Below are 13,359 nucleotides of genomic sequence, written 5' to 3'. Positions count from 1 at the left end.
CGGCCTCCTCGGTACCCACTTGCGTACGCCAGTGACTACAGCAAATCGAACTTCGTTCTTGTGCCCACATTTTTCTACTTGGTGGTTCCCTTTTTGTGTCAAAGCATTGTTACCCGACGCGGTGGCTCAGTGGCTATGGCGTTGGGCTGCTGAGCACAAGGACGCGGCTTCGATTCCCGGCCGCGGCGGCCGCTTTTTTGATGGAGGCGAAAAGCAAAAATGCCCGTGTGTTCGAGATTTCGGCGCGCGTTAAAGATCCACGGGTGGTAAAAATTAATCCCTCATCGCCTGTGCAGCGTCGGCGCGTTAAACCCCACAATCAATCAAATCAATGCATTGTTCATAATATGCGCTTCATTCGTACAAACTATTTCACAATTTCTGTCCTAGGTGTGTATTCAGCGAGAGGCGCCTTTTTTCGGCCTCAAAGTTGCCTTCGCAGTCCAAACGCCCGATGCGACATTCTTTACTCAAGCGAGTAAAGAATGTCGCAGTGAGAGCGATAACTAGGCGTTCATTCATACAGGCAGAATACGCAGTATAGGTGCCTAGTATTCCCTATACATTGCTGGCGGGAGAAGTTAAGTGGTTTGCACTCATGCCCTCCCCCCTTCCCCTTCACCCCTCCCGAAGGAGCCCATGAAGCGTCACTGTTTATTCGCTGCTATGATTTCCGAGAGATTTCGCGGGCATTCACGAGTTCCTTTGGCGTTCGCGTGCCCGATTTGCTGCAGGACTGAGTGAGCGAGCACAACATTACTGAAATTACAAAAAGGGCAGAACTGGGAGTCCTCCAGGGCACCATCCAGGGCACCATTCGAGCAACCCGCCGTTTTTTCTCGCTGTGGGGTGGGGCAAGCGGTGGCGGGTTCTTCGCCCAGCGTTCTCGAGATGGCTTTGGGATAGAGAAGCTGACGAGGTTGTTCTAACATTCCCATACCATGCGGTAAAGCGTGACAGGGACGCCGCAGTGTCTGCACAGCGTAGGGTATGGTGTATGCTGTGTAACCTCGCATGTAGGATGCGGGTGCGTACTAGTTTCGAGTTGACGAAGAGCACCCTGTTGGGACTTTGTAGCAAGTTGCCCCAGGGACGGGAGGTGGGGGTGGGGGTGTGTATGGCATGCTACCTAGCCTGTGATGTTCTGCGATGACAATGTATGTGAAACGGCGTAGCCTGTCCTTTCCTCTTCACGTAACGGGGCTCGGCTAACCAGTTCTCGAGTGAAAGCGGGCTCCGCCTGGTTTCCACAGAGAACATTTGGCAGGCGTCCAGATGATCGTTATCGTGCTGCGGGATGCGTGTTGAAGGGTGGTGTTTAGAGCGGTCGTGGAAATTCTTCGTGCCGCATAGCTTCTGTATGCCGCTTGAGAGCCGAGATGACGGCGGATGCTGTGGTTTGGGCTACTGCCAGGGTGATTGCCTTGTCTTCTGCTTGTAGCGTCGTGACCTTGCGTAATATAACGCTAGTGAGCAGTGAGTGGGGTGCGGCTGTTACCGCAGTCTTAACTTTACACCTGGCACGGTTGGTTCGCGGTGTCGGTGCACTCGCATAGGTTCAATAGCTCGTGACCCATCCGTTATTCGTGCTTGGTGGTGTTGGGGATGCTAGTTTGTCGGTAAGGAGGATATTTTGAGAAGTGCGCTTTAGTTGAGTAGCTCATTTATTTATTTATTTATTTATTTATTTATTTATTTATTTCCCAGACTGAACAATCTTGCCTCAACACATTTTGACGAAATAGTATACCGTTTAATTCACACCGTAAGCGAAATCCATACGTATCGCGTGTGTACATTTATTTTTGTTCTAATAGTTACACCAAAGAACATTCTTGAGTTTCGGAAGTCTAAACCCAGGGAACGAGGAAAAGGACAGAGGAGGAAGCAATTCGGGTGTTTCATAAGGCTTCAGCCTTTTTCTGTATACTTAAGGCGACGCCGCATAAAGCACAGCGGTCCACAAGGACGCCGAGAGGCATATTAAAACATTTCTAACATTGAGGAAGCTGACGTGCGGCCCGCACGTCAGCTTAACTGCAAGGTACGGCGGGCCATGAAGGCTACGATTGTTCATTTCAAACTCATGCAAATTTATATGTGTCTCCAAAATAACGAGCAGAACCACGGGGCAGCTTGGCGGCTGCTTTGTTCAGTGTCTGAGTAGGAAAGCAAAACACACGTAGCACTCAGTGCCCGTGGGGCGTCATAAAACGTCTCGGGGGTCATCCGGGACAACCTACCTGCAGCCGGGAACGCTGGCTTCGCTGCCCAAGGTGTCCTGGGAAGACCCGGGCTGCGAATGCCGGCTCTCGATGTCGGCGGCCATGGCAGCAGCAGCGGCGGCGTGCCCCTAAAAGACCTCAATCCTGCCCCGCAGGCCACGGACGGAAGCCTCTGGCTTCGTCGTCTTCCTCCATGTTGGCTCGAGAGTCGGGCCCTGTGGAGCCTGGAGCGGGTCAACGTAGAGCTCTCTCACTACTTGCGCGACACTGGACATGGTGCGGCTCCCTCAATTGACAGGAAAAATACGCGTGGAATGGACATGAACCGTCTGCGACAATCGTAATTCTATGGGTAATATATGGGCCGATTTCATCGCGGTATTCACTCTGCCACCACTGCCGGAAAGCATGTCGGTAATAACTTTTTTTTTTTTTTTTGGTGCGAAAGCAGTAACAGCCTTATACCTCGGCCGATTTCGCGGATGTAGAAACTCGAAATGTTCGTGAAGCCTCCCGTATATTCCACTTTATAACTCACTTGCGCCAACGCTGATATTCAGTAGAGGAAGTGGGCCACGCAAGGGAGCACGGGCTTGACGTCACTACTTGAAGTCTAACCTCGTCAACCGGTACCCGCAGCTCGACGTACAGTGACTAATGACGCTTCTCGGCACGTCGTAAGGCTCAACTTGATCGGTACCTAACATGAAGCCGATACATAAGACGTTGCCTAACGTCACGCATTGAGGGATATCGTTGTGAACCCATTGGGAAAAGTACTCATTGTACGTCGAGCTGCGGGTACCGGGTTGACGTCGCGAGACCTCAAAGGGAAACGATAGGCCTACGTTTCGGCGCGTACCCGAAAATTTCTGCTGTTCTTCCAACAAACTGATACATACCCGCCGAGTCGCCCACGTCCGCGGCGGTGTATTGGACAATGCTTTATACGCGGGAATGTACGCGTCTTTCGCACGATATTCCCTGGTTGTCTCCTGAAGCAACAAACGGTAAAGTATACGAGAAACAAGCTGGTTGCCTTAGGGGCGACCTATCCCCCAAAGTCTGACTATCGCGATGCACATCAAGTGCGCCAGTGGCACCGCGAAGAAAGTAACGGCTATCTTTGGTGCAAAAAAAAAAAAAAAAAAAGAAGTTTGCCTGAAGGGATTGGTGCTTTTGTTGGCTTTTACGCTACGCCTTTTACAGAGCTTTAAACGAACGGATCGATTATCTTGCTGGATTGGATTTACCTTCTCTGACATGTGTTAATAAATGTGAATAGACGGCCACGTTAATCTGCTAATTTAGACCAAGAGGTATTCTTTTGGGGTCGTATCATTCTTGTGTCCATTTGGTGTCGTAGCATTGTAACTGCATGTTCTAGACCTCTTTTTTATTATTACGCCCGAAAATACAGGGGTATCTGCTCATATTCTAGGCCCACTTGCATTCTTCTTTTCTACACTTCAAAACATTTCTGTGGGCATTCATCACCCCAATGCACCTCAGTGAGGAATTCCTGTTTCCAGGCGACAAAAGTCGTTGAATAACAGGGCCCGACATACGATTTGGCTCAAAAATGTGATCTGGGCTTTGACATCATGCAATGCCAAACGTCAGGCTTGCATTGTGTTCTGTTACAACACATGACAAGTTTTTAGTGTCGGATCGTATGCTGGGTCTCGTTATTGGTCTACTTCGCTTGTTTCATTACAATGATTGGTTATTCCGGTGCGTTCTGGAGGAGCAGAGAGAGAGAGAGAGAGAGAGAGAGAGAGAGAGAGAGAGAGAGAGAGAGAGAGAGAGAGAGAGAGAGAGAGAGAGAGAGAGAGAGAGAGAGAATGGATCCACGGGAATTTTTTCGAGCCTAGTGGCACTGGAGTAGTAAAATTTTCGAACCTAATCGAATGCGGATATTAGAAAAAGCTGGAATATTGAATCGACTAGCCAGTATTCGTTTTCCCCCGTAGTATTGTATGTCTCAATACACGCAATGTCATTCAGAAGAGTCGGCACTTAAGAGATGCAATTAGCACGAACGGAGAAAGACATTTACGTCAGATCAGTACGTGATCCGATTCCGTCACAGGTGGTGAGATTAGTGGCTAGAGCGAGTTTATCAGCGTGTAATTTTGAATATTTGTAACACGGTCGAGTATTTGGCCCAACCTAATATTCCAAGACGTCGAATATAGAACTCTAGAATCAGGGCCGAAGACAGAGGAACTTTTTTCGCGGCAGCGAATAAGTGAGTGCTAGCGTCTCTTTTGCTAAAATTTTTCTCTTCCCATAACCATAACTCCTACGCCCCCCCCCCCCCCCCCCTCTAAAAAAGTCTGGCTACGACCCTGTTTGCAACAGAATACGAAGCATATCGTATTCGCATTTGGGCATTCTTGGAAGTTTAAATGTTCGCACACCACTCGTTCTTTTTTTTTTTTCTTTTTTTTTTTTTGGTAATTGCCAAATTAAAGATCCGGAGGACCCGTCTACTGACTGAAATGACTGAGGGGATAAACTTTGCAAATACAGCTTATTAATAGTATAAAAAAGTCGACGGTCGTTCTACGAAGTGAACCCGGGGTTCCCGTGAGCGCACTTTCACAAGCCGTCATTTTAAAGCGAAGCTTTGGTGTCCTCACTGACGCCGTTGTACGCCAGTACGTTCTGCAGGAACGCCAACGTTCTCCGACGATGATGATCAATCATCGAGAGTGAAATGAAAGAAAAAAAAACGCTTCCCGTGCAGGAATCTAAACTGGGTCCTTCGACGTCTGCCCGACTGCTCCATTTCGACGTGTTCGAAGCGAACGCCAAGCGGCCGGTACCAGTTGGCGCCGTACCCCCCGAAACCAAAACGTTAGGCCTACAGAGTGCACACCCGATAGTTGCTGTGCGTATTCTCGAAAAGTGATGCGTACCTCTAGAGTGCCACATACTCGCAGTGTGGGATTGGCCAACCAAAGAATCGATCACGAGAAAGCTTCGCGTTCAACCATCGTCGTCGTTAGATGGAGGGGCGCATGATTTTTTAAAAGTTATTCTCTTACTCTTATCTCATTGCTTATTAATTTGTCTGATAATTTTTCTTATTTTTATCCCACTTCAAGGCAGCACAAGTGCATACCTCATTACGGCGTGACAGCTGCGGCTCTTGCCCCAGTCTTGGCGCTGTGCTAACATTTCTCGCCGAGCTTCATACACTCACGACGCGAATATTCAAGGCTAGGGTGTATTTACGCTCACGCGTAAAACTGAAAGTCATTTTACTAAGGTGAATGCGAGTCGTAGCGCTCGAGCGTGGGGAGTACCGTTTGCTAATGCGCGACAGCCGACGACGCGCTTCCAACGCTCCCACCTGCAGCGCCACCCACCGGCCGGCCATTCAGGGTGTTAATACGCTGTCTTGCCCGCGCGGCATTCTTTCCAGATATATGAGTTTGATTTAGGCGCTTCACACTCCGACAGAACGGCGTTGCCTAGCAACGTTTTTCCTCATGGCTTCCACCGACACCTGTCGCCGCCGCATGCCGGTGGCTAAACACCAGCATATTCATTTTTCGAAGGCACGCGATCTCGATTGACAGGCTTGCTAACCATGCGGTATGAATCTTCAAACGTTGAGACACAAGGTGACGCGCACAACTCATCTCTTTATTAAACTGGGTGAAAATGTCAAAAACGAAAAGAACTTTGCTCGAAGACAAGCTCGTCAATTTTAACGTAGTTATTTCCCGTTTAGGAAACAGAAAGAGCACGTATTCAAATTTCACGGCGCTTAGTCACGATCTCTCAATCCTCATCCGATGAATATAAACGCAGGCAAGCGCGCGAAAAAAAAATATATTACCGCTATCTTTATGACAGTGCAATGGGATCTTGTTTGTCGCTATATTAGGACATAGAAAAACGGGCAAGCCTACGCTCGCAGGCTGGGCTTATATGGGGCTCGAAAGGCGATGTAAACAGTCTCGAGACATAAACAGACGGCGCGTGCGCCGCCTCTCCCTCGATGAGCGCGGCCGCTATGAATCGATATGAGGCCGTGCATGCCATCTGCTGCGCCTTGGAGCCCGTAATTTGATCACGCGGCCAGTGCTGCGGTGGCAGTGCGGCGGCGAGAGTGGGCCGAGAACAAAGCGCGGAGCAACAGGGCGCAGGTGAAGGTGGTGCCGCGCCCAGCGCAGGCAGCCGCGGCCGGCCGCGAGGAGGCCGCAATGCGTCGACGGCCATTCGGTTTCCGCGCCGGACCGGCCGAGCGACCGTTTTTACGAGTCGCCGGCCGCTGTCACGTCCACGTCGTAATTCACGGTTGCTAGAGCAGTGGCCGCCAGGCATGGAGCCAGCGCGCATGCGCGGCCTCAGCAGCCGGCAACTTCTACGGACTCCGCGGTGCGCTGCTGCATACAAAGTGCACGGCCGCAGGAATGTCCGCCAGGGTGCGCCCCACGCCGAAGATCTCGGCCGGAGGTATCAGAGCCGGCCGCTCGATAGAAGATGAGAGAATTGCCGATTGTTCCCAGGGTTAATCTACCGAAATGGGCCGCTCGCTCGGCCAGTGTGTGGGCCCCCGGCCGCATTTCCCGCACGACGTCTACGGCACACTGCGTCTCGCTTGTATTACCTCCTCCGCAAATGCTCGCGCCGGCTTGCCCATTCGACGGTGCAGCGCGGCGAAATTTATCCACGACCCGGACCACTTTTGCAGCGCATCAAAAAGGTTTCGGCATTTCGGAAATGCCTCGGCATTTCGCCGAGAAACTCGCGCTCATCCTCTCGGGATTCCGCTCACCGCTCCGCTGAGCTACACCGACGGTTTTATGTGGCCGACAAGTACGCTCGTCTTAGCGAAATGACTGCTGAGGCTCGACGTTACGATCTTTAAACGAAATCGTGGATAAAGCACAAGGACAAATCCTTTGCTAGCTTTGTTCAGAATAACATTTTCAGTCATAATCGTCTAAATCTGTTCGTCCAGGTAAGGATTTGGTAGAACAATAGCTTTCGAAGAGCTGGAGCAAAGGTAACCCCGTCGTCCTTAAAAAGCCACGTTTAAGTAAAGCAGTTTGAAATATATTACCTTGTGTACACAGGTGTTATCTTCCCTAAACAAAACGACAAAGAGGACAGTAAAGCTCCCGGACGAAAAACAAGTCCCCGCTCCTTCTCCTATTCCCCAAGACGCTGTCAAAAGAGCAAGTGTGGAGGACCACGGAGAGCCGTCATTGCCCGGAATTTATTGGCATTTATTGCAATGTGACAGCTCTACAGACGCAAAATGACATTGATATCGCTTTTTGTGATAGCAGCTAACGTTCAAAGCTACTTTGCAAGAGATGATAATGACTCATTTTCCTTCAAAAACTTTTTGGTGAACAATGTAGGCCTGAACTTCTCATAGTACCCTGTATTTTTAACCGTGCGTGGCTCGCACAACTCACCAATGCAGTTTGTATTGTAATGTACTTAAGATGGGGTATACATAATTCCAACAGGCGCACTGTAGGAAAGTCAACACGCAAGCTTCGACTTGCATGATTCCCGCGCAGGTAGAACAATAGAAGATGAGATAAAAGATGGTGCATCATTAATTAATCCCCTCATTACTGCTTTAATTACGTATTGTCCCTTTGTCATATTTAAATCACAGAACAGTCTAAAATACTTGGTGCCTCGCAGCATGTTCCTCGCCGTCCTGCGTGTCGTTATTAAGAAACGGGCATGCGGAATGGTCATTCCTCACAAGCAATACCGCAAGTTGGGCTAGTTGGTGCATGATATCGAAAAAACTCCAAAGCGCACAAATAGACAAGGACAAAGAGGAGCGACGCACACGCGCGCTTAAGCGCGTGTGTGTGTCGCTCCGCTTGGTCCCCGTCTATTTGTGCGCTTTGAAGTTTTTTCATTCCTCACAAAACATCAATTGAAGGTCAACTTTGAAACTTCATCGAAAGAACTCTAGAAGGGTCGCAGGGAGACTTTCTAGTATGGTTGCATCTATCTTATATTGCATCACTGGTGCGCCCAGGATTTGTTTTTTTGCCGGACGAGCCAGCCCTCCAAATCAGGGGATATGCTATATGCTGTAGTCGACCTTCAGTGGTCGTGCAGCACACTAAAAAACAAAGTGCGTAAAACTTACTGTAAGAACCTCGAAAACAAAAAAGAAGCATGTCTGTTGGGTTAGTCATGGCGTACATAACTACATTCCTTATGCCGTTATAGCGCTGAAAGCAATAAATTTATTTATTCCCTGCCAGGAATATATCCTAATATGTAGTTTATTTTTACGGGTAAAGCGAAACTGCTGAAGGAGATCAATAGGCCCATTTCTTATCTATTAGCTAAAGCTCGTATGAACCTAACGCCGGCTATACTTCCGGTACATTTAAGAAAACAATAATAGCGGACTGAGTGCGACATGAAGGTTACAGGTAATTGATTAAGAAACGTCACAGACGTTTGCACCGTATTTGACAAACCTGGCCGCCTAGACTCACCCCACCTGAGCCTCTCTCTTGCGTCATACTAGAAGGATCACAGAACTAATTAAACATGTTGGTGGGTTAAACCGACCTGAAGGATACAAAACCATCCTTATTTTTTTAAATAATGCGTAGAATTCACCTAAGAGAACATTTTGCAGTTTAAAAAGAACTCGAGTCTTGGCAACGAATAGTTGTGCTGCGGAGGTTCGAGCACAACGTTACTAGATTTTGGTTCGAACACACGGCGTTCGCGCCAAAACCCGCAACTCTATTCCTCCGCCGCTGAGGCCGAACAGCGCAGCCGTTTTTTGCAGTTGCTCACGACTAGGAACCCTATTCTCGACTTCATGAATTCTTCGTCAATTCGCGAATTCGCCGGAAGGTTTGTCTGATTGGCTTTCACTTTTGGGCACGTGCTGACAAAGAGGCTGTGCGTGCATTCGTCATTTTGACGTTTCATGACGTTTACCGGCACTGGTTCTAAAGTTTACCTTCTTTCTCGCTACTAAGGTGCATAATTCTTGTCCGGCATTGAAAAACTAGACGAAGCGCGAATATCATGACAGCGTAGGACTGTTATTGCTATTCAACAAGAATATGACTTGTAGGCTCTTTGCGACTGGCTGAGAACCTGAACGTTACACATTGGCAACTTTGGCCTGCGCAAAAGTGACGTGACTTTACGTAGCGGTTGCACATGACGGTTGCCATCGCCCCGAAATAGGGCAAAACATTTCACTGACCTTCGGCGCCGTGAAATCCCGCGAGCATTTGCGACAGGTGCAGCTTCGCAGGAGGCACGGTATAAAACTGTTTTTTTTTATGCAAATACAAATAAAAAAATAATGCCCGATGTTTTGTTTTTACGGACAGCTGTAAAATGAGTGTATATTGGATTCGTGTAGCAGCAACACAAGGGGGAAGTTCATGCCTTTCTATTACAAAAACCCAACGTATTGCATTTGGTCCACACTTAAGCTGGTGAGCCACATGATCGAATTCAAGAGAAAAATAACAAAGGAAACTTACTGTTTAATTCATTACCGCGCTGATCGAATCGGCGCTTAGCGAATGAGTGAATCGTCAGCATCAGTATGCTTTGCTATTACCAGGCGTAACGTTTCGCTGTCCTTACCGCATCATACAACCTTTAGCCACGACCGTTTTTTTCCGTGATATGCACTCAATATGCACCACTTTCAAAACTCCCCATAGGTCCCATGTATGAAAAGCCAGTCTGCGGTTTCCCCCCTGCCCTCTGCACTGGGGTTAACAGGGGCAAGTACGGGGCAAGTTGACCAGTCCGTCACCTGTCAACAGAAAGTTGAAGAAGTGCTTGCGGCTACTACAGTAAGTCATAAAAAAAAGCTACCATGAGAAATTAAGTTATTACTACCCAACTTGTGTTTTCTCATTGGAAAAGCAAGCGACCCGCCGCGGTGGCCCAGTGGCTAAGGCGTTGCGCTGCTGAGCCCGAGGTCGCGGGTTCGATTCCCGGCTGCGGCGGCCGCTTTTCTGATGGAGGCGAAAAGCAAAAACGCCCGTGTGTACGAGATTTCGGCGCACGTTAAAGATCCCCAGGTGGTCAAAATTAATCCAGAGCCCTCCACTACGGCGCGCCTCATCGCCTGCGTTGCGTCGGCGCGTTAAACCCTACAATCAATCAATCAATCAATGGAAAAGCAAGCGTTATCTTATTACGTTTTATTAATGTTTAGACAGTCCAGTTTTTGTTTTCTAGTGGGTCACGTCAGTACAGTTGCCCCTCAGCTTCTGCGAAGCAGGGGGGCCCGCGTGACCCGGAATCTGAAGCCTAGTGTCGCCACTGGGGCATATTGACCAGAATTTAGGGGAAACCCCCAAGGTGGAGTAAGTTTCTGCGAAGGAAAGTTTGACATACACCTCAATGCAGCCATATGGCTACAAAGGAAAGTTATACAGCTTCCTCGGAAACTTCGCAGTTGAAGAAAAATTCGTCCTGGTCCAGGATTGAAGAACTCTGTTTCAGTGATCACGCCATAAACTTGTAACATAGCAGCAGATGATAGCGTGGTGGTGGCGACGGCCGGGAAGGCGGTAATGTAGCAAACAGCTTGCAAGTTACCATTCTAGCAGAGTAGCAGAGTGCTGAATTACGTTACCGTAAGCGATTGAAATAAATAAATAAATGTCTGTTTCTAAATTGAACGCACGTCTTTCTCTCGAATTTAAGTCAACGTACTTGATTGCCTTGTATGGTCGTCGCTAATTATAGCTTTAAGAAATGGGTTTGTTTTGCCATCCTCAGCTGCGTCTTAGTTTTTATAGTGCGTAGCAAGTGTTCGTACATCTTTTATGCACAATATCTGATAGCTTGGTAGTGATCTTTGTAAGCTATGCGTCAATTTATACTGCATGTCGTCAGGGCTATTCATGCACACTTCACTGATTGCTGAAGTTTTACCTACGCAAAAAACACGGCGAATTAACGGACAATTCATGAAGACAAGAATAGGTCCCTAGAAGGAGAGTTCCAAGCGAACTAGCGGCTGATGCTAGGGGGCATGCACCCAGGCGGACATGTTTGCCAAATACGCATGCACGGGGCGGGTGCCCTGACATCGGCACTTAAGGTCGATGAATAAGATTTACTCACCCACCCGCAGTGGTGGCTCAGTGGCTAAGGCGTTGTGCTGCTGAGCCTAAGGACGCGGGTTCGATTCCCAGCCATGGCGTCCGCTTTTCTAATGGAGGCGAAAAGAGAAAACGCCCGTGTGTTCTAGATCCCGGCGTACGTTAAAGATCCCCTGGTGGTCAAAATTAATCCGGTGCCCTCCACTACGGCGCGCCTCATCGCCTGTGTAGCGTCGGCACGTTAAACCCCACAATCAATCAATCAATCAATCAATCAATCAATCAATCAATCAATCAATCAATCAATCAATCAATCAATCAATCAATCAATCAATCAATCAATCAATCAATCAATCAATCAATCAATCAACTCACCATAATCATCGTCGTCTTCTTCATTCATGGCCAATCCCCCGCGTGCTATGTTGATTTGCTTCCCCTGTTCATGTAAGGGCGTGGAACTGCGTTTCGTTTTCTTCCCACCTCGATCACCCTTCATATCTGTCTATAATAGTAACCCATAGGCCCGTACGTTCCTCGCCTGTCACCTGCATTGGTATGTTTCAGAATTGTAAACGGAGCGGGGGCAATTTTTCTTTTGCGCCAGGTGACTTCTGTAAATTTATCCAGCAGATTAAAGTATTTAAAAGTTTCAAATTTTCGAAGCTGCAAAGTTTAAAATTTAATCTCTGAAAAACCTTATTTATGCTGTGCGTGGTTCCAGATGAGAAAAATTCTGCAAACTATGACCAGTTATTGTTTCCTATGGGCTTCATAACAGCAGCATTAGAAAAACCCTGCATTTTATTCCTTGTGGCGAAAAAAAAAAAAGGGGGGGGGGGGGCGACTGGGGAGAGGGGGTGCGGGTGGCGGTAAAATGCATTTATTTTGGGTTCTGATTCTATGATTCTATGACACATTTTGGTGCCATCAGGTATGGGGAAAGATGGACTGGGAGGGTAAAAGAAAAGCGAGAAAGGAAAGAAAGGGAGGGGGAGTTGGGTTGGAGTGGTTAGGATTGCCGCTTGGAAATCGTAGGTTCGATAGGAGGGAGGCGATATTGTATTGGAAAAGCTTGCTGTACGATTTTCGAAATGCTTGAAGACTCAAAAAGAGCCCATAGCCTGAAAAAAAAAAGGCCAACATTAGTTTGATTCATGAGTAGGGAGACCCCAAGGATCTCAATAGTTCCAGACCCATCAGCGTACTCTCAGTTGTTTATACGCTGTTTACCTAAGTAATAGTTACCTGCATAGGTGACAGCCTGTATTTCCAACAACCCAGAGAGCAGGCTGGGTTTAAGAAAGGGTACGCAATCATGGATCACATCCATGTTGTCAATCAAGGGATACAAAAATCCGCAGAACACACTAAAACTCTTTACATTGCATTTATAGGCTACGAGAAAGCATCTGATTTCGCACTCACCGCAGCCGTGCTAAAAGCGCAAAAAGACCAGGGAATGGAGGAGACCTACATAAGACTTCTAGAAGACATATATAAGGAATGCAAGGGCAGGATAACACTTCACACACAAAGCGATAAATTCTCTATCTGAAAGGAAGTAAGGCAGGGAGATACCATCTCGCCAAAACTATTCACATCGTGTCTGGAGGGGGTGTTTAGCAAGCGTGACTGGGAAAACATGGGATTAAGGACAAATGGGGAATACTTGAGCCATTTGAGGTTTGCGGACGACATAGTCTCGCTTGGTGAGACTGCAGAACACCGGCAAACAATGCTTGAGGAACTACAATAAGAAAGTACGGCCATGGGGCTAAAAATAAATAGGAATGAATCTAAAGTAATGAAGAATAACTATGCCAAGAACGTCCTCTTCAGCTTAGGAAACAAAAAAACTATAGGAAGCGAAAGAATATAACTACCTTGGACAGATGGTTAGTGCTGACCCCAACCACGAGAAAGAAATCAGGCGCAGAATAGGTGTGGGTTGGGGAGCACCCGGCAAGCACTCCCGAATAATGAAAACTAAGCTACCTCTGTCACTCAAAAAAAAAAAAAAAAACTAC

The 13,359-nt window shown here is 47.9% G+C and overlaps 1 protein-coding gene across 1 annotated transcript in view; it reads right to left on the bottom strand.

Moving 5' to 3' along the window:
• Positions 1-13,359, bottom strand: part of LOC144169784 (uncharacterized) — a 52,661-nt gene that overhangs the window by 13,321 nt on the left and 25,981 nt on the right. The window contains exon 2 of the mRNA XM_077699132.1: positions 2,244-2,449. Coding sequence (XP_077555258.1) covers positions 2,244-2,329 — 86 coding nt within the window. The 5' untranslated portion in view covers positions 2,330-2,449. The remainder of the gene's footprint in view (positions 1-2,243; positions 2,450-13,359) is intronic.

This window comes from Haemaphysalis longicornis, unplaced genomic scaffold, assembly GCF_048455015.1.
Source record: "Haemaphysalis longicornis isolate Haplotype H1 unplaced genomic scaffold, Haemaphysalis longicornis Haplotype H1 scaffold_1, whole genome shotgun sequence".
Classification (NCBI taxonomy): Eukaryota; Metazoa; Arthropoda; class Arachnida; order Ixodida; family Ixodidae; genus Haemaphysalis; species Haemaphysalis longicornis.
Note: the sequence above shows the minus strand (reverse complement) of the source record. Positions and strands in the feature narration are given on the sequence as shown.